Genomic DNA, 22,505 nt, shown 5'->3' on the forward strand with positions numbered 1-22,505 from the left:
ACCACCCTAGCGCCATGTACATTGTCTATGGATAAGCTGGAATATTAACTCTTCACCACCCTACGCTAACTTTCACCACCCTAGCGCCATGTACATGTCTATGGATAAATGTTAATATTAACTCTTCACCACCCTACGCTAACTTTTCACCACCCTAGCGTCATGTACATTGTCTATGGATAAGCTGGAATATTAATTTTTCACCACCCTACGTACGCTAACTTTTCACCACCCTTCAGTTATGTACATTGTCTATGGATAAGCTGGAATATTAACTCTTCACCACCCTACGCTAACTTTTCACCACCCTAGCGTCATGTACATTGTCTATATATGGATAAAGTGGAATGTTAATTTTTCACCACCCTACGCTAACTTTTCACCACCCTAGCGTCATGTACATTGTCTATGGATAAAGTGGAATATTAACTCTTCACCACCCTACGCTAACTTTTCACCACCCTTCAGTTATGTACATTGTCTATGGATAAAGTGGAATATTAACTCTTCACCACCCTACGCTAACGTTTCACCACCCTAGCGTCATGTACATTGTCTATGGATAAAGTGGAATATTAACTCTTCACCACCCTACGCTAACGTTTCACCACCCTAGCGTCATGTACATTGTCTATGGATAAAGTGGAATATTAACTCTTCACCACCCTACGCTAACTTTTCACCACCCTTCAGTTATGTACATTGTCTATGGATAAAGTGGAATATTAACTCTTCATCACCCTACGCTAACTTTTCACCACCCTAGCGTCCTGTACATTGTCTATGGATAAACTGGAATAATTATGAACTCTTCACCACCCTACGCTAACGTTTCACCACCCTACAGCGCCATATACATTGTCTATGGATAAACTGCACTATTAATTTTTCACCACCGTATAGCGCCATGTACATTGTCTATAAACTGGAATATTAACTCTTTACCGTGTTAGTTTGTGTTAGTTATGCCTATGCCTTCACGGTGACCATATGGTAGGAATACTCCCCAGCAGAGGCCGCCCTCCTGGGGGGAGTAGGGGCACAGTGCCCCCCCCCCCCCCCCACTTTTTCAAGCACCCGAAAAGTGCCCCTTTTTACATAGGAATAGTGCTCCTTTTACTCTGATAAGTGCCCCTTTTATTTTGACACGTGCCCCTTTTCCTTCGACAAGTTCCCATTTTCCATTGCAATAAGTGTCCATTTTCCATTCTCGTAAGTGCCCTCTTTAATTTCTAGTACTAGGGTAGGTGTGGGGAATTGGAGACCCTTAAAGGTAAAGACCAGTATTGGAAACGCCCCAATTTCAAAAAATTAAATGGAAGCTCTCATTACCAATCATTGTGAAAGAATATGTTTTGACTAATACAGTCATGATGATAAAGAAATTTGCCGGGAAACCGCCTACTAATTCATATATTTGGTAAATTTGTTTCTCTCATGGTCTGTGAGAGATATAGGGTAGTCCCATGTACATCTTTCTGTGTATAGTGCTTGTAACTTTACGAAGAATGGGCCAAATTTCTTATCATTTTGATGATTCCAGAACCTCGCAGATGCTAGATGCTATATGATCAACCTTTTCTGATCGATTCCACAACGTTTCTTTCACAATGCAATCGCATGACCATAACTGGTCTTTACCTTTAAGCACATTTCCATAATTTACATAAACATGAAAAATGTTACACATACAGAAAGTTTTGTTTTCTCTTTAGTAACTTCTTCTCTTTATTGGGAAACAAAATTGTGGTCATGATGTAACTGATTAATAAGATAAAAATAATTTATGACGTCATCACCAAAGGTCTCTCATTACCAACATGCGTAGGTAATAAGGGACAGTTACAAATCAAGACATTTCAAATCAAGACATTTCAAATCAAGACATCAAGACAAAAATGGGATTGTTATAGTTAGTTCAAACACTTTTTGAAAGAGATACATGCAGCCAATGAACTTACTGTAATTTTGAAACGATTTTGAAAGAAGAAATTAATCCCATGTTATCCGCTTATGCTTTATAATTCATTGATATTACAGTATATAACATTTTCTCTTCTTCATTCTCGTAGTCATAGCCTCTACGGTAATACATGGCAACATTAGAATAAAGAATCAGTACTAGTACTATATAGATCAGGCGCGCCGGAAACAGTTTGGGATTGGGGGGGGGGAGGGGTTGGGGGTGGCAAACATTCCAGGGGGCTCGCTTTCCAGGGGCAGTGACGTAATGAGTAAAAAACGTTCGGAAGGGGGGGGGGCAGACGAAAAAATCTGCATCACCACCAGTCTTACATGTTACATGCAGCTCCCGCGGAACGTTTTTCAAAGTGGAGTATTAACGATCAGCTAGAGCGTAAATTGGCGTAGGGTCCAGGGCATGAGTCTCGGTAGGGGGTCAAGGGGCTGAGCCCCGGAAGCTCAGGGGTTTTAGGTATTAAATTACGGTTAGATGAGCATCCAGGGGCCCTCTTTAAGCCATTGACGTGTTCCAGGTGGGGAGCCCCAAGAAGCCCAGAGGTTTTAATATTTAACTACAGTCAGATGAGCATCCAGGGGCCCGCCCTATAGTGGGTCCAGGGGGCAGAGCCCCCGGAAGCTCAGGGGCTTAGGTATTTAATTACGGTCAGATGAGCATCCAGGAGCCCGCCTTAGGGACATTGGTGGGGTCTAGGGGGCATAACCCCCGAAAGCTCGGGGTTTTTAGGTATTTAATTACGGTCAGATGAGTATCCAAAGGACAGAACCCCCGGAAGCTCAGGGGTTTTAGGTATATTACGGTCAGATGAGCATCAAGGGGGCCGCCTTAAGGCCCTTGGTGGGGTTTGGGGCGGAGCCCCCTTAAGCTCTGGGGTTTAAGGCATTTAATTACGGTCAGATGAGCTTTTTTTATACCTTATTTGTGACATTGGCAGGTCACTTATTTTTTCTCTCCGTCTTTCTTTCTTTTTCTCTTTAACATACTTTTTCAAAAAGTGAGGTGGGGGGGGGGGGGGCTCGAACCCAGCAACTTTGCAGACCATGACATAAAGGCTTCTAAATAAGCGTATTTTTCGCTCGACTGTAATTTGGGAATTTCTTATCGTCCAACAAACGTATAAAAAGGTAAGACTTACAAAAAAAAATGGAGAAAAAATACCGGAAAATCATGTCATAACAACAACATTTGTAAATCACTGGTATCGAATAAGAAATACACCCCCCCCCCATCAGTACGCCAGCGTTCGGGGGCTCATGTCTTCTCACCCCTATAACAAAAAAAACAGACACGCTTTCCCATTCTCGGCGCACAATATGTCCATGATATGCGCTATTATAAAGACATCCATTGATAAATACCGTATAGGTGGCATGCGCAATGTTTATGAAATTTAATTCCTGTGAACGTTTCTTTTCTTTGAATGGAATTGTATACGTGATTTAATTCAGGATTTTATTATTGTTATGTTCTTTTGGGTTAAAAATACAAACCATGTTTACTCCTTTACTGCTTTGTTTGTTTTTTTTTTGGAGGGGAGGGGGGGGGGCAAAATGCGTTTTGTCCCCCCCCCCCCCTGCCCCCCACTTCCGGCGCCTATGATATAGATGGTAATATCAAACCTATCTATTAGAGAAGAAAGTTGCGACGAAAGTGCGTCTCTTTGCTCATTTACCACTCTCCCTTGTGACTATGACATTCATAGTTAGCAACTGGGAAAGTATTACATTCAGATACTGTACAAGATTGTACATTAATTTCAATTTTAAAGAGATCATAATGATGATTGTTAGTCGACACAAACAGCCTTTTTACCATTGCAAATCGGCCTGCATAATATTATATGACGTACTGTCAAGTACATGATCAGGAAACGTATTAACATGTTAAAGTACAAACACTTTTCCCATAATTATACACGACACAAATAAGATAAGACAATGTTTCAAACAAACAACATCAACAGAAGGAGCTTCCTTACATTCTATAGCATGTGTCAAATGTGCCTGTTGGTTATGGAAAAGGGATTAATGGTATTTGCCCATTTTATTGTATGTCTGTTTACGTTTATATACACAATCATGCATGTACGCTTTTAAACTCTCATACGAGTTTATTTTTCTTACTAGTATATTCAAAATGTTAATTAATTCGTTCAATAACGATTTATCACAATTAACTCCTCCCTCTCCATCTCATGTTTTACCACCGCCCTTGCAGACATTAATTAATATAGTGTTCTGTAGACCAAGACAACACAAACTTGTTAACAAATTCGTTGTTATTCACATTCTCTCTAGTATAATTATATGGGAGATAAATTTAATGTTGTACAGTCAGTTTACATCTCAAATGCAGCTGTGCACATATTTAAAACATTAGACATGGCAACCAAGTCACAATGAAAACCACATATTATTAAAAACATTTACAAGACCAGCTTTGCCTTTGTGCTTCATTATGTTGTCATCCCTTTGGAATCAATGTGGAATTGTTTGGAGGTCCTACATAAACAGCACAACAATTTCGCCGTTCATTTCCGATTCTCTTGAATTCATAACGACTGAAATAAGATCCATTCAAGTTGCAAACTTCCGACGAATCAACAGTTTCCCAGTTGCATGTACCTCCATAAGGTCTTGCGGTACCGCAAAATATTTCGGGAACAAGGTGTAATTGCGCATTTGCCAGGTATATTGAGGTTCATTTGTAAAATATATTCCACATATTACAGAATGGTACAATATATGTTTTCTCTACAGTTGTATTAGAAAAAGATATACAGGCTAGCACAATAGAATTTTAAATTCTTGACGATAATATTTTGGAGAGTGCAAGTTTTATAATTTGTTTGATAGTCTGTTAAATAAAGAGGACTGTTTCATTGTTAAAGTATCTCACCCGTCTACATATGAAGCACTATATATTTTTTTTAAATTTATATAGGCGACAGAAGGGGATCGCAACTTGTTATTTCAGTTCATCCTCGTGAAGCAATTGCTTATACATAAACCCACCGATCGGAAATAATAAATCTCTTAAAGGTTTTATTTGAACCCCATGATCTCTTTTTCAGCCAACATGAAAGTCTGAAGAACTTTGCAGGAATTGTGAATATGTCACGTATGTCCTATCTGTCAGCAGTGTCCTATAGAATTCAAATTATACAAGGAAACCTGTTTACTTTTAAGACTTGACTGTCAGACGCTATTGAATGAATGATTGGCTTGCTTTGGTAATAAATAGAGCTGTAAGGGGTAAATGAGCATTACATGCAGGCACGGATCCAGGATTTCTTAGGGAGGGGGGGGGGGGCAAATTTGAAATCATGCGAGCCAAATATTGGTACGTTATGATGACCAGCAGTGACGTAATTGGAAGGGGGGTGGGTGCAAGTAGGGGCGAGTTTCCTCCCTCCCTCCTCCGCGAAGCGCGGAAGCTTTAACATTTCAAAACATTATTAGAGAAAGAAGACGATTCGTTGTACCGTTATCGACTCTTAATCTTCGTCTAAATTCAGTTTCCCCCCCCCCCCTCCCGCGCGAAGCGCGGAAGCTTTTACGTTTCATTAAATCATTAGAGAAAGAAGACGATTCGTTGTATCGTTCTTGACTCTTAATCCTTGTCTAACTTCAGTTCCCCCCCCCCCCCCCGTGCGAAGCGCGGAAGCTTTTACGTTTCATTAAGTTATTAGAGAAAGAAGACGATTCGTTGTACCGCTCTCGAAAATATTCTTCGTCTGAATTCAGTTTTCCCCTCCCGCGCTCCCTAGCTACGCGTTTTTTGGGGGACCACCCCACCTCCCCCTGGCTACGCGCCTGCAGTCAGATGAACTTATGTTGATACCTTGTCTGCCCCCGGAAGTTCAGGGGTTTTAGGCATTTAATTACGGTCAGATGAGCATTATTTTGATACCTAATTGTGACATTTGCAGGTCACTAATTGGCGTGGGGTTCCGGGGGCGGAGCCCCCGGAAACTCAAGGGTTTTAGGCACTCAATTACGGTCAGATGTGTATCAAGGGGCCCGCCTTAGGGCCCTAGGTGGAATCCAGGGGGCTGAGCCGTCGTGGTTTTAGGCATTTATTTAATCATGGTCAGATGAGCATATTTTGATACATCATACCACCCCACCGCCCCCTGGCTACGCGCCTGCAGTCAGATGAACTTATGTTGATACCTTGTCTGCCCCCGGAAGTTCAGGGGTTTTAGGCATTTAATTACGGTCAGATGAGCATTATTTTGATACCTAATTGTGACATTTGCAGGTCACTAATTGGCGTGGGGTTCCGGGGGCGGAGCCCCCGGAAACTCAAGGGTTTTAGGCACTCAATTACGGTCAGATGTGTATCAAGGGGCCCGCCTTAGGGCCCTAGGTGGAATCCAGGGGGCTGAGCCGTCGTGGTTTTAGGCATTTATTTAATCATGGTCAGATGAGCATATTTTGATACATCATTATAATGTGACACTGGCAGTTAACTATTTTTTCTTTCTTGCTCTCTTTCTTTCTATTTCTCTTTAATATACTTTTTCAAAAAAAAGTGGGGGGGGGGGGGCTCGAGGATCCCGATCCCCGCCGTTCCGCGGGCCCTGACATGTAGGCATCTCAAGAAGCATTTTCTTGCCTGGCTGTAAATTTAGGAATTTGTCATTTTCCAACAAACGCATACAAAAGTACAATTTACTTAAAAGTGATGAAAAATCTCGGGAAATTATGTCATTTCAGCATTATTTGTAAACCACCGTTATGGAATTAGAAATAAACCACGTTTGAATTTTATTTCCCCAAAGCCCCCCCCCCTCCCCTATCAGTACGCCAGTGCCCCCCCCCCCCCCCCGATTTACACCTTGTTGACGAGAAAATTACAACTGATATCCCTTACCTTTCTTCATTCTCTTTTTGCTCTTTCCCTTTCTCTCCTCTTTCCCTTTCCCTTCCCTTCTCTCTCTTTTAAGTTTGCCTGGGGGGGGGGGGCCCACTCCGCTCCACACATTGTTGACTGATCTCCCCTTCTTTTCTCCCTTTTCTTTTCTTCTTCCTCTTTTTTGTTCCCTTTTAGCTCTCCTCTTTTCCTTTTCCTTCCTTCTCTTTTTTTTTTAACGCGGGGACGGGGGGGGGGGGGGGGGGGAGGCAAGGGCCTTTTGCCTCCACCCCCCCCCCCGATCGGGAAAATTGCAACTGATATCCCCCTTCTTTTCTTTTCTTCTTCCTCTTTTTTCCTTCCCTTTATCTCAGCTTTTCCTTTTTTCTTTCCCTTTCCTTCCTTCTCTTTTAATTTTTGATTGGGGGGGGGGGGGGCAGCAGCATGGGAGGCAATTCCTTTTGCCCCCCCCCCCCCGATCTCCTTCTTCCCTCTTTTCTTTTCTTCTTCCTCTTTTTCTCCTTTTTCTCCTCTTTCCCTTTCCCTTCTTTTCCTTTTCTTTCTCTCCTTTTTTTCGGGGGGGGGGGGGGCAAGGCCCGCTCGCCCCCTCCTGGATCCGCGCCTCTCTACATGTACTAAATGTACATGTCTATTATGTAAAAATCAGACTAATTAAACGAGCGTGCTCGCTAAAATCAATTCGACAACTAATGATCATTATTTTCTCACAAAAAGACATTTTCAAACCTTTTGGTTTTGAGGGAAGTTCTAAATTATTATTATCATTCAAATTACGTTGGAATTTAACCTCGTCATTATTTTTGGCCTGCACATAGGACATAATACCCGTTTAAACTTCAATAAACTGTATTGTAATTGGATGGTGAAAAATTAATATTCCAGTTTATCCATAGTCAATGTACATGGCGCTATAGGGTGGTGAAAAGTTAGCGTAGGGTGGTGAAAAACTAATATTCCAGTTTATCCATAGACAATGTACATGACGGTAGGGTGGTGAAAAGTTAGCGTAGGGCGGTGAAGAGTTAATATTCCAGCTTATCCATAGACAATGAACATGGCGCTAGGGTGGTGAAAAGTTAGCGTAGGGTGGTGAAGAGTTAATATTCCAGCTTATCCATAGACAATGCACATGACGGTAGGGTGGTGAAAAGTTAGCGTAGGGTGGTGAAGAGTTATTATTCCAGCTTATCCATAGATAATGTACATGACGCTAGGGTGGTGAAAAGTTAGCGTAGGGTGGTGAAGAGTTAATAATCCATAGACAATGCACATGACGGTAGGGTGGTGAAAAGTTAGCGTAGGGTGGTGAAAAATTAATATTCCAGTTTATCCATAGACACTGTACATGGCGCTAGGGTGGTGAAAAGTTAGCGTAGGGTGGTGAAGAGTTAATATTCCAGCTTATCCATAGACAATGCACAGCATGACGGTAGGGTGGTGAAAAGTTAGCGTAGGGTGGTGAAAAATTAATATTCCAGTTTATCCATAGACACTGTACATGGCGCTAGGGTGGTGAAAAGTTAGCGTAGGGTGGTGAAGAGTTAATATTCCAGCTTATCCATAGACAATGTACATGACGGTAGGGTGGTGAAAAGTTAGCGTAGGGTGGTGAAGAGTTAATATTCCAGCTTATCCATAGACAATGCACATGACGGTAGGGTGGTGAAAAGTTAGCGTAGGGTGGTGAAGAGTTATTATTCCAGCTTATCCATAGATAATGTACATGACGCTAGGGTGGTGAAAAGTTAGCGTAGGGTGGTGAAAAATTAATATTCCAGTTTATCCATAGACACTGTACATGGCGCTAGGGTGGTGAAAAGTTAGCGTAGGGTGGTGAAGAGTTAATATTCCAGCTTATCCATAGACAATGCACATGACGGTAGGGTGGTGAAAAGTTAGCGTAGGGTGGTGAAAAATTAATATTCCAGTTTATCCATAGACACTGTACATGGCGCTAGGGTGGTGAAAAGTTAGCGTAGGGTGGTGAAGAGTTAATATTCCAGCTTATCCATAGACAATGTACATGACGGTAGGGTGGTGAAAAGTTAGCGTAGGGTGGTGAAGAGTTAATATTCCAGCTTATCCATAGACAATGCACATGACGGTAGGGTGGTGAAAAGTTAGCGTAGGGTGGTGAAGAGTTATTATTCCAGCTTATCCATAGATAATGTACATGACGCTAGGGTGGTGAAAAGTTAGCGTAGGGTGGTGAAGAGTTAATATTCCAGTTTATCCATAGACAAAGTACATGACGGTAGGGTGGTGAAAAGTTAGCGTAGGGTGGTGAAGAGTTAATATTCCACTTTATCCATAGACAATGTACATGGCGCTAGGGTGGTGAAAAATTGAGATCGTGAAAAATTATATCCATAGAAAATATGTATATGACGGTGACATAATGGTGAATAGTTTATGAGATTTGGTATTTAAAGAGTCAATGTCCCCTTTCCCAGAGAAAAAGCATATATATGCATGACATGCTTATAATTATGGTGCGGGGATATATTGCAATTCGAAAGAAGATAATAACGTTTTAATTTCTAACATAAATGAGGTGAGGTCTTAGTATAATTCTTTGATTTGCCCCTAAGTACTGAGCTTTACCCCCCCCCCCCCCCCCCCCCTCCATCGTCTACTCTCATTATATCCGACCACCATGCCTATTTTAATTGGTAGCCAGCCATCGTTGCACTGATCATGCCTGATGGATACAATACACAAAGAATATATTGCGTGTGTGTAGTATAGCGGTTGTACGTGTACAATGCGATCCTTACACTTATCAAATTGGCATTTTTTACACAAGATGGGCTACCTTCATCTCCGATTAGGTGTGTGAAGAAAAGCTTCACCCAATTTCAACATGACAAGATATAGCTGAGCTGTGTACTCAATGATGCTAATGATAGGCTAGAGTTAAACGTTTTTAGTTAAATCACATTCTATTTGACTTGTTCAGAATGGCATCCAAAAATTCATCAGCAAAGAGTGAAGATGATGACGAAGAGTGGATGCACAGGCCTAGTTTGAAGAGGTTTAGAAAATCTGAGGACCAATTTTCGTCATCTCAGCAAAACGGTACCTCGTCAAGTCAGTCTACTCCGCGGCCGCGGGACATGTCGGGGATTCCCCAGTCCCAATGTGGCGGCGTGACCCCCAGCTCCAGACCAACTAATCATCTAAGTCGTCGAAAAATATTTGATTCTTCACAAAAACCGAGCAAGAGTGTTTGTGCAAGCCAGCCGAGTCGGACTCCTGCTAATAAATCAGGGAAAAAGCAGCACAAAATGAAGAAAGAAATGACAAACACTGAGAATAATCATGATAATAAATGTGAAACTGGAGACGAATTACAAGGATATTGTCCAATTTGTCAAGCACCGTTTTGCTCAATTCATTTAACTTCTCCAGGACAGCATATACAAGACTGCCTTGAACTTCCAAAACCAGACAATGGTAATTATTCTCTAAAAGATTTATAAGTTTGTCCAGTAATCATGAATAATAAGTCTTAACATATTTATCAGTATATTTTATAGATCTGTAACATCTGTTTAAATTTGTTAATAATATTTAATGTGTTTAAATATAGACCGAAAGCTTCAGTCTCTATACCGTCGGTTGTTCCACTGAGACTACGTCTGGCTCCACTAGACCTCCGGTTATAGAGACTGAACGATCGCCTATGCCAGCCTATGTTGAAGATATCACGGCTAGATTTTAGCCGTTAGGCCCCTCCCACAAACATGAACAAACTTGCCACGGCCGTATTGTTATGCCCCCAAAATCCCCCAAAATGTCATTTTACCTTGTGCATATCCAATTTTACATTAGGCCTAGGCTATAATACATCGGTTCCACTTACTAACTTGATTGAAATAATCCGTTTAATGGTCCCTTTTAAGGAAATTATGGGTCAAAATCGACATCCATGTTGAAAATCTTGCAAGCCGTGTTAAACTCTCGCTGCCATCAATCTCATCCCTTCTAGTCTACGCCGAAAGCAAAAATGATTATGAAGGAAAAACTGTGATAACGCCATTACGAACGTGTAGATGGCGCACAGTTTTTCCTTCATAATCATTTTGCCTTCGGCGTAGACTAGAAGGGATGAGAGTGACGGCAGCGAGAGTTTAACACGGCTTGCAAGATTTTCAACATGGATGTCGATTTTGACCCATAATTTCCTTAAAAGGGATCATTAAACAGATTATTTCAATCAAGTTAGTAAGTGGAACCGATGTATTATAGCCTAGGCCTAATGTAAAATTGGATATGCACGAGGTAAAATGACATTTTGGGGGATTTTGGGGGCATAACAATACGGCCGTGGCAAGTTTGTTCATGTTTGTGGGAGGGGCCTAACGGCTAAAATCTAGCCGTGATATCTTCAACATAGGCTGGCATAGGCGATCGTTCTGTCTCTATAACCGGAGGTCTAGTGGAGCCAGACGTAGTCTCAGTGGAACAACCGACGGTATAGAGACTGAAGCTTTCGGTCTAGTTTAAATAATAAACTATTAATTTCAATGGCAATACTGCACTGCACTTTCACACTGGGCATGATTCATTCCGTCACGGCGTCACCCACAATTTATGTGTAGCGTCTATGGAGTGGGAATGAGAATACTGGTGTTGGTGCAATAAGTACACTAGTGCTTCCAATGTTATGTTATTTCATTTTTCCCATATTACTACTTTTTTTTGACAACATATTTTTCCCTTCTTTAGAATAAATATTTTTCTAAACTGTCTGAGGTGACATTTTATTTTACAAAGTTACATGATTGTTATTATGTATAAGATATCTCCATAATCCATATATGCTTTAATTTTTCAGATTTTTCATTTGTTTCAAAATAATCTTTACTAAAAACTGCTCAAACATCATATACTCATACTTTATTTTATTGCACTTTCTAACTATTATACATCTCTCTAGTGTCTAATTCTCGATACTTAAATTAATTATTTGATTCTAAAGACTAAAGTAACCTCTCAAAAATGATAATTATTGCATGCATTCTAGAGCTCCAATCAATTTTTCTTCAAACATTTTCAATACCCTTTAATTTCTGTTGACATTACAGAATGTCCAGAAGGTCAGTTTTGCAACATCACAATCTTGAGCCACTATGAGAAGTTCAGCCACGATCTGCTAGCTCTAGTCAGATCAGAGATGAAACCTGACGATTCATCAATGATGGATGATAGGTTCACTTCTTTGAAAGCAGAGCCAGAGGTCATGACGTCAGACAGTGATTTTGAAATACCTTCCTCTTCAAAGCCAGCAGCAGCACCATCCATGTACCACAGTACTCCAAAGGGGGACTATGAATGCAAAATTAAAGGTGAAAGGGTCATATTAACCCCTAGGGAACAATGCTCTTCTCAAATTGCTCCCTCACAACCTAAGTCCAAATTAAAAAACACTGCCAGGAAATCTGCAAAAGGAGTAATCAACAGAAATCAAAGAACCTTGGATAGGATACTAGCAAATAAAGAAGAGATGCCTACACCAAAGCGTGAAAATCTAGGAGAAAGTGAAACATCTTATACAGAGAACCAGAAAAGTGTAAGTAAAGACAATACATTGAAGAAAGACCCTGATCAGTCCACCCTAACCAACTTGACCTTAAGTACCCTTGGTCTTGAGCAGAAAACACTTGGTGCCGTATTTAATAGAGCTTCGCACTCTCCCCTTTCCAATTTGGAAACAAATGTGACTTTTGACCCACCCTCATGGTCCTCTGTTTCTGAAGACTCTCAACCATTTGTCGAAAGTGATATGGATATTTTTGCAAGTGGTGAAAGTGAACTGGTCAAAAGTGATATGGATATATTTGCAAGTGATCAAAGTGAGCCAGAGTGTAGAGACCAGAACAATTTTAAGAAGACAAAAGTATTGACTGCTGATGATGCTGGGTCAAAGGCAGATTGTAAGGATGAATTTGTTAAACTTAAACCAAAACAAGATATGAAGAGGGTACCCAAGAATCCACAGAGTGTGGCAAATGATGTTGATAAGCTAACAGATGAACATTTCTTTTGTATCCAGGATGATGCAGCCAGTGAAGGAAGTGAGTTGCTTTTTTCTTCACAGAATTCCAACTTTGAGGAGGATGACGACGCAACGTCAAGAAATCGGCCCAAGAAGTCTAATCCTCCAAACTTCATTGAGGTTCCTCCAGCTCCAATTCAAGATGATGATGATGATGATGATACGACCTTAGAGGATTTCTTTTTTGCTGATGCCAATGGGGATGATTCTTCTGATATTGGAGGTCAGGGGTCAAAAATAGATGGTGAGGTTAAAGGTCAAGACACCCTGGAAGATGGAAGCCAGAAGGAAGAGAGCAAGAGTCTCATTAACCCTCCTGTACCTTCTTTGGACCACCGTGAAGGGGAAATGGATCAAGCTGTGGTGTTTTCAGAAGATGAAGACAGCCAGAGTTTGTTCAACATTCCTGGTGAGAACAAAGAAGGACAATTTCTTACCGTCAGCAATCTTGATAAGAACAAAGAAATTGTCCCTACTTTAGACGACCATGAAGGAAAAATGCATCAAGCTGTGGTATTTTCAGAAGACGAACCCAGCCAGAGTTTGTTCAACATTCCTGGTGTCAGCAATCTTCCAGGCAAATCAGATGATGCGGCAGAGTGTTCAGAAGATGGAGAGGAAGACATGGAAGTGGATGATGAGGAGGAAGAACTCCCGAATAAGGAAGAGAGACCATCAACGTCTGGATGGGGGACAAGTGATGCAAGAAGTGCAATGTCAGCAAAAGACGAAGAATACTCAAGACAATCTAGCGTGCATAACACCTCCACATCGACTCCAGCAGTCACTCCAAAGCTTAAGAAACAGGGAACACTGGACTCCTTTTTGGGGTGCAAACCTTTACCAAAAGTAGAGCCATCATCGAAACAGGGAACATTAGACTTCTTTTTGGGGTGTAAACCTGCACCAAAAGTAGAGCCACCATCTCAGAAGATCCAGGAGAAGGGACAGTGGAGAGGAGCAAAGCAGACATACAAGAAGAACAAAGGAGAAGGCGAGGGGAAGAAGGAATGGGGGAACAGCAGTCGCAAGGAATGTCCCTTCTACAAAAAGATGCCAGGTAAACAATACTGCTCCAGTACAATTAAACTTCTTTGAAATAATTTTCAGCACTTTTATGTTACTGTGTTTTCCATTACACGTTGCTTGTCCATAGAATCCATGAATCACATGATTTGATTTAAGCAGGGAAGCTAATTATTAACTTTGAGGTGGTTTAGTTTGGAGAGGAAAAAATGTAGTGATTATTGTATTAAATTTCCAGGAACATAAAGGAGTATAACAACAACAAATAATACAAGCAAACAAGGTACATATATGATAATTAATTTAATAATAAAAGATATTAAGTTATTAACCCATCAGTTTTGTCTGTGAATTACCAAAAGTAAGTTTGGTAAGACATGTTTCTGCATTTATAAGGCTCTCTTTAATCATTTATTTATGCATGCATGCAAGTTCACAATTTCACAATTCATTGGAGTTAATATCACATGAAAAAGAATATCATTTAACACATCATTTTCAATCTTGCAAATCCATTAAAGATGTTAGTATAATACATAGATACACTGTAAATCAATGTCAAGGAGACACTAAAGACATATTGCCCTTCTTTCTCTCCAACATTTACCTCGTTATCAGATACATCTTTCACAGTGGATGCCTTCAGGTATGGTGTTATCCCAGGATGCAAAGCGTACTTCTTAAGTCACTTCCACTATGATCACTATGGTGGTCTCACCAAGCACTTTGACCAACAGCTCTACTGTAGCAAGGTATAGAATCAGCTTGAGAGTGATTGCAGATGAAATCTCAAACTTTAAAGACCCACTGCACTACTTATAGCTACTTGCGCCCCCTAGATAGTAATCTAAGCCTAAGTGGTGACCATTAATCCTCCATGGTCCCCTTTTTCTTATGTTAATTGAGAGCTGATTTGATGAGATTACAACCTGCCATAGATTATGCAGGGAGGTCTAATCCCTCCTGGCCAAAGTAGTGCAGATAGACTTTAAAGGAATTTATTTCTTGAACAATTATTTGAAAGCAGACATTCAATCAATAAATAATCAATATCATTTTATTTGTGCAGCGATAAAAATATTTGATGTAGAGTTTTAAATCTTTATATTGCTCTCATGATACTCTCATCCACTTTTTAATGTTGAAATGTATCTACATGACTACATCTACATCTCCCCCTCCCCGCCCTCTCTTTCACTCTCAACATCTTATTTTCTTACTCTTTCTACCCTCTTTCTCCCACTATCCCCTTAACACAATTAACTACTGTAACTAGAGGGTTTTGGTATTAAACCTATAGCACTAAATGAATTCAGTAGTCAATGGGTTCATGTATCAACCTGTTCTTTTCTTGTACATCAGGTAACAGGAAATCTTGTGATATCCAGACTGAATGTAGCTGCTGAATATGTGAAGATTTTACCCATGAATGAACCTTGCAAAGTAGATGGCGTGGAGGTTACACTACTCGAAGCAAACCAGTAAGTGGACTATATGATTTATAATCAAATTAAAAAACAACTATGAATTATGATCACTCTGGGAAAATAGTCTGCAGGCACAGACTTTGAGACAATTCATAAAGCCTTGTGACAAGAATAATATTTCAGTCTCTGTGAGCTATAGTCAGAGCCAATGGAGTTACATAGTCTGACAGTTCAAACTCTCTGTTACATATTACACCTGACATGGGTCATCTGGTTTAATGCTCATTCAGAGAGCTTGAGGTTTGAATCCTGGCCTGGTGATTATGACCCCTAGACTAAGCATTTAATCTCTAGTTTAATTTCTTGATCCATGTCTAGTATACGGATTGCAGGGAATTTAAGCACTTGAAATTATGACCAGAGCTGCCTTCCACTACTTCCCTCCTCTTGTCACTCACTTTCTCTCTGTATGTTGCTCTCTCTCCCTCTCTCTCGCTCTCTCTCCCTCTCTATATGTTCTTTCTTGGGTTGTCTCCTCTTGTTGACATCTATTTCCTTATCCTCCCCCTTCCCCACCCCCTGTTCCTTCTCTCTCTCTCTCTCTCTCTCTCTCTCTTCTCTCTCTCTCTCTCTCTCTCTCTCTCTCTATATATATATATATATTTCATTTTTTTCTCATTGTCCCCTTCTCTTATTTTCTAATGTTTTTGAAATGTTTGCCTGTGTATGTGTAATGTATATATTAGTGAGCCTATAATTTAGTTTAAGAACTCTTATGAATTTTCACTCTGCACATTATAAATTTTTCTCTGGTTTGTCTGTACTGCATTTTTCAGCTGCCCAGGTGCTGTGATGTTCCTATACAAGCTGAAATCAGGAGTCATCTATCTACATACCGGTGACTTCAGGGCCGATGCTGAGATGGAGCTATATCCCCAACTGAGCAGTTGCCATGTCAACCAACTCTATCTGGATACTACGTAAGTCAGGGTATGGTTTGAAGGCGAAGATATGCGAAGAGCATGAAGAGAGAAGTGAGATGCTTATTAGAGAAGGTTGAGTTCTGGGAAGAGGTGACAAATAATTTGTAAGCGTTATCATTGTTATTATGCAAGTGTGGAAGAACATCAGATAAAAATTGTATCCTCAAAAACATGGCTCTTCGAATGCTTTCATAGTCTAAATATGCCACATGTTTGTGTACCCCCATATACATCTTTCTGTGTACAGTGCTTGTAACTTTACCAAGACTGGGCCAAATCTCTTATAATTTTGACGATTCCAGAACCTTGCAGTACACACCAGTACTTGTATGCTAGAGTATCAACCTTTTCTGATCGATTTCACACCGTTTCTTTCACCATGCTATTGCATGACCAGAACTCAAATTTATCTTTAACTTTGGAAAATTTGTTTTTTTAATTTGTCTTGGATATGCTTCAACACCTGCATACCATTCTGTTGGTAAGAACTATTTCTTGTGAAGTTGGAAAAGATGGATCACTCCTGAGGTTGCTTTCTATCTATTTGATAAGCATTCTGGCTGATGAGATATTCAGCTTTGAGCTTAGTATCTGATCTGTTATGTGCATATGAATGTTGTTGTTGTTGCTGTTCAGTGTATTTTATTATTTTATATGCTCATTATGCTGTACATTTACTGATTGTAATCCCATTTGTTTTCATTTGCAGTATATTGTCCTTTGTTAACCTTGTATATTGATTGAATTTGAAAGATTAACTTATCCTCATTATATCAGTATACACAGCTAAAATACATTGGATGTATCCAACTCTTGGCTCACTCTCTCTTTCTATCTGTTCTTCTCTGCTCTATCCACGTCTTCTGCCTACCTTATCTTCTACTCTCTTGCTCCGTCTGTCATCACCGGGCATCCTTTATAATTTATTTTGTGTAACCTACTCAATTGCGCTATTTTGACTCTTTTTATTGTTCTGTTTGCATTATGAATATCAACCATTACTTTAACTGTCTATAATTATGATTATTTCTTTCTGTAAATTGACTTGTAAATTTATACCAGTGAAAAAACAGACATGAATAGACAGTAGATATTTAATTACAAGTACAATTAAGAGTAAATTTGTAAGAACTTCCCTTAAAATTCTATTTTGATGGACAGTATGTAACATTAATTTTATGTATCATTTGTAGGTACTGTGATCCTCAGTACAAATTTCCATCTCAGACTGAAGTGATAGAGTTTGCAGTAAAGATAGCTGTCCAGGCTGTGAAATCAAACAAGAAGACCCTAATCGTGTGTGCAACCTACACAATTGGCAAAGAGAAGGTTTTCAGAGGTATGATATTAAGAGAAAAAGAACTTCAAAGAATGGGGAGAAAGCAAACAAGTTCAACTTGTGCCACACCAAAAGATCCATTGTGACTCTTCAGAATTTGCAATTTTACAACATCATTTATCAATCACTGAGAGAAAAAAAAAATCCTTAGAAATGCTCTGTAATGATTATCTGTGATTAAGAAGTGAAACTGTGTTTGGCCTGGGGAGTGTTTCACAAAGACTAAGATCGACTCTAAGTTGGACTTACATATGGCAGGCCATTCATGCCACTGGTTGCTCTCACCATTGGTCTCTCAATTATGATCTTTAGATAATATATTTTCCTTCAATAACGAATTATCAAAATATGTCAATTCTGTAGATTTGTGACCATAATTTGTACATCCCTTGTAAGACCAATGCCAGTAAATGGTGAGAGCAAACAGCGGCATAAACAGCCTGTCGTAGTTAAAGATAAACTCCAGTTCTGGTGAAAAAAAGAAAATGGATTCTCATAGAATCAAACGAAACTTACACTGAATGTTCAAGATTACAAAGAAAGATTACATAGAAAGACAAGGAAATCAAGGTAGTACTAGCCCCGACACCATGTGTGTTGTCCCATATATAACTTTCTGTGTACAGTGCTTGTTACTTTACCAAGACTCGGTCAAATTTATTATGATTTTGATGACTCCAGAACCTTGCAGTGCACACCAATACTTACATGCTACATGATCAACTGTTTCTGATCCTTTCCACATCTTTTCTTTCGCAATGCAATCGCATTACCAGTACTAAAGTCCAACTTAAATTCAATCTTTGTCTTAGTGAAACACCCCCTGGTCTTATAACAAGGGTTGCATTACAATGCTAGTGTCTTGCTTGTATTATCTATGTCAAAATAGGAAGACAATATGAATCATCAAAATGGTTTAAAAAGTAATTTATGCACCATGCAAATTGTATCTCTGATGATAAGTAGTCATGCACTTAGGTATACTCAATGCAATGTTACATAGCTGTCAACCATTCCTATTTTGGAGGAATGATTCCTAATTTTTGGCCCTCACACTAATGTTATGAACCCTAGATTCCTTTCTTACTCTGTGTGCAAAATGTATAAAATGACTGTATTCCCTATTTTGCGTTGAGGGATTCCTAATTTTTGCCCTGCAAGGTTGGTAAGTGCAGCTGTTCTTAAGGATAATCCATAATCAGATCGATCCAACCAATTTTGCATTTATTAAATATCTCATCTTTCATCCCTTGCCAAGGATAGCCATGTGATGTGTTTGCCTTTGGGATTTCTTTTAGTACTTTTGCTTATGGGACTTCTTTCAGATGGAAATGCTTTCTGCATTTGGATAGTGAGGAAGCATGAATAAGTGCATGTAGCATTGAGTTTTAAAGGGGGTGTAGCATGGCAAATACTGGTTAACGCCATCTATGACTTCTTTTGAACAACTGAACGTAAACGAATCAACTTGATTAACAGACCGAAGTTCTCCTCACGCTTCACGTATGTTGCACGCATGTGATTACTGCAGTCGCAATAGTAGTCGTAATATACCTGATTGGCCCCGAGTCAGGCCACGAGAAAGACATGTAGTCTCGTCATGCTACACCCCCTTTAATACGCATCAGTCAAAATGTTATTTCTGTATTTCAGTCCTTTGTTGCTCTCCTTTTTTACAGCTATTGCTGAAGCACTGGAATGCAAGGTATATGTGGATTCTCGGAAGTTGAAAGTCTTGGAATGCCTTGAAGATGATGATCTGATGTCACTCCTAACCCGTGATAACAAGACATCTGCATGTGGACTTCACGTCATAGCCATGAATATGCTTAATCACCAGGTCAGTGTGTTTGTGGTCATAATGATTTCAGTCAAAGATGGTTTGTTTTTTATAAACCAAAAAGGGGACTTGCAAGATACTCTTCATTTCATTATGTTAGATAACTGGAGGGAGATTGTTTTGTGTCCCTAAAAGAAAAATATATGAAATTATTTGCTCTATATTCATGTACACACTTATGACAATTTTGTTTATTCACTAGTATCCAAAGTTTACATTTCTGTTAACACTTGACTTTTAAAAAGAATTGAGCTCTGGATAATTTGCCAATATTTATTTCTTCATTATATTTGATTTATTGAACAATTAGATTATTCAATATCTTTGAATGGTTCTCAAATCCTCATGCAGAAGCTGAAGGAGTACCTGTCCCAGTTCAGTTCAAGATATGACAACATTCTTGCCTTCAAGCCTACTGGTTGGACTCACAGTGATAAGGTTGAATCACCCTCAGATATCAAGCCTTCCAAGAGTGGAAAATCAACAATTTATGGTACAGTATAATGAGAATACCACCTCTACCACCACCTCTACCACTACTACTACCATCGCCACCATAACCACCACCAACTCTACCACTTCTACTACCATCGTCAATATAACCACCACCACCTGTACCACTACAACAACCATCGCCAATATATATCCACCACCACCTCTACCACTACTACTATCATCGCCACTATAACCACCACCACCTCTACCGCTACTACTACCATCGCCACTATAACCACCAACACCACACCACCACTACCACCACCACCACCACTATAACCACCACCACCACCTCTACCACCATCGCCTCTACCGCTACTACTACCATCGCCACTATAACCACCACCACCACACCACCACTACTACCACTGCCGCCACCACCACCACCACCACCACCACCACCACCACTGTCATTATTTCTTCAGAATAGATATTAGTGTGTATGGTCCCAGAAAATTCAAAATATATTTCCACAGTTGCACCTTGTTTGTTTTTGTACAGAATCGATCTTAAAATTGCAATTCTGGCAAAAAATAATATACCAGCTACAAAAGGGCATTCAATATTTGGCAGCCTTGGTGCTAAAAGATTAAAGCTTGGTTCAAGTTATCCTTTCTCTCTTGTCACCTATTCTAATGCTTTTCCCTGATTGAAATATCTGTTTTGATCTTTCCCAAAATTAGAAGGAGGTCACATTATCATCTTGATAGTTTAAGAGGGAAGAAAATCTTCGTACCAGTAAATGAAATTTGTTGTGATGTTTTTCTTTCAGGAATACCATACAGTGAACACAGCAGCTACTCTGAGATGAAGCGCTTTGTTCAGTTCATAAGTGCTGACAAGATCTTACCCACAGTCAACAACGGAAACCCACAGAAACGCAAAGCCATGGAGGATATCTTCAAAAGATGGACGGCAGAGGATGGACAGTCATCGTCACCAACTAGGCTCAAATCTGTTAAGATCATGAACTGGTTTAAGTAGTGCGATGACAAACAGTGAGAAAGAGGCGAGGTCCAAAAGACAAGACATGACCCTTCCTCAGGTCTAGAACGGAAATAGCAAATTATGTAAGACCATGGAGGACATCTTCGGAAGATGGATGAAGATGAACGGTAGGCCGTCGTCACCAACTAGGCTCCAATCTGAGAAAAAACAAGAACTGGTTTAAGTAGCGAGGTGATGGCAAGAGAAAAGAAGCTAAATACAGTAAAACCTGCTTTAGTGACCACCTATCTACAAAGACCACATTTGTTGTTTCCGTTAAAAATGGATTCTCATTGAAACATGTACCAATAGAACCTGTCTTCAAAGACCACCTGTCCACGTATCTACAAAGACCACTTTTTGTGTTTCCCTTGGGTGGTCGCTATAGACAGGTTTGACTGTATTTATAAAGATACAAGATCCTTCCTGTGGTAAACAGTGGAACCCCGAATCATGCAAGGCTGTGGATGAAGTTTTTAAATGATGGATTCTGTAGAAAGGACAGTCTTCTTCTTCACAAGCCCGGCCCAGTGCAGGAGGCAGCTAGGTCTGGCCTTGGCGTTGATCCCTTCTAGGTCACTGGGGGTACAGGGTATCCAGAAAGGTCACCAACCAGGAAACCAGTCTTTGATGTTGTAAATGGTAGAACTTGTTTAGGAAGTGATTTAAGAAAGCTAGAGTAAGAGATGCAGAAAAGTGTTGTTGACAACAATATTCATGTTAGATGCTGCTCATAAGTATCGGCTTCCATGGTGATGTAGATGTACAGTAGGCTTGTGAGAGATGGGGAGGATTGGGGAGACCTGGAAAGGACTCTCCTTAATATTTCTTTCTTGAATGTGTGTAGTCCTGAAAAGGACTGTTGGTAGTCTTGAATATTCATGATATGTAAACCTATGAATTCCCATAAGCTTACCGGTAATATATGGACCATTAGGTTCCTTTAGGCAAAGGGTTAGTAGACAGATAAGTATGTGAAATGTAGTAAAAACAACTATGCTGCGTACATATTGATTGCTGTTCCCATCTTCCTCATCACCGACACATCATTTGCTTTATACAAGGAGGGTTTAAAGATCTCAGTTTATTACCTTAGAGTTCATCATGGAAGTAGATCCATACTTGATATTATTTCTACCACTATATGCAGCTGATGGAATGCACAGTTTAATTGCTGTAGAGGGTTTTGATCTTTAAGCAACCACACGTCCAAAAAACTGCCCTTTAACATTCACATTCTATAGTATTAAATTGTTTGATCCTGCATAATCACACCTCACTTGTTATCTCTGAGGATATATATCATTTGTTTGTAGCCCAAAGGGTGTTGACCCATACACTCTCAGCCCGTCTGTACTAGTTTGGCCAGAGGGGATTAGACCTCCCTGCAAGGTCACTGACAGGTGGTTATCTCATCAAGTCAGCTCTCAATTAACATAAGAAAAAGGGCATCATGGGGGACCAATGGTCACCGATTAGGCATTTTTT

General features: G+C 40.0%; 1 protein-coding gene across 1 annotated transcript; it reads left to right on the top strand.

The window, feature by feature from the left end:
• The first annotated feature begins 9,719 nt into the window (after positions 1-9,719).
• LOC592079 (DNA cross-link repair 1A protein-like) lies at positions 9,720-21,045 on the top strand. Its single transcript, XM_030985592.1, has 10 exons — positions 9,720-10,315; positions 11,950-12,434; positions 12,918-13,980; positions 14,565-14,698; positions 15,309-15,427; positions 16,210-16,353; positions 17,550-17,695; positions 19,375-19,535; positions 19,887-20,028; positions 20,803-21,045. The coding sequence occupies exons 1-10, from the start codon at positions 9,820-9,822 to the stop codon at positions 21,012-21,014; spliced, it is 3,102 nt and encodes a 1,033-aa protein (XP_030841452.1). The 5' UTR covers positions 9,720-9,819; the 3' UTR covers positions 21,015-21,045.
• Positions 21,046-22,505: the final 1,460 nt, after the last annotated feature.

The sequence above is a fragment of the Strongylocentrotus purpuratus genome, unplaced genomic scaffold (genome assembly GCF_000002235.5).
Source record: "Strongylocentrotus purpuratus isolate Spur 01 unplaced genomic scaffold, Spur_5.0 spur5_scaffold_15, whole genome shotgun sequence".
In the NCBI taxonomy this organism is placed as follows: Eukaryota; Metazoa; Echinodermata; class Echinoidea; order Camarodonta; family Strongylocentrotidae; genus Strongylocentrotus; species Strongylocentrotus purpuratus.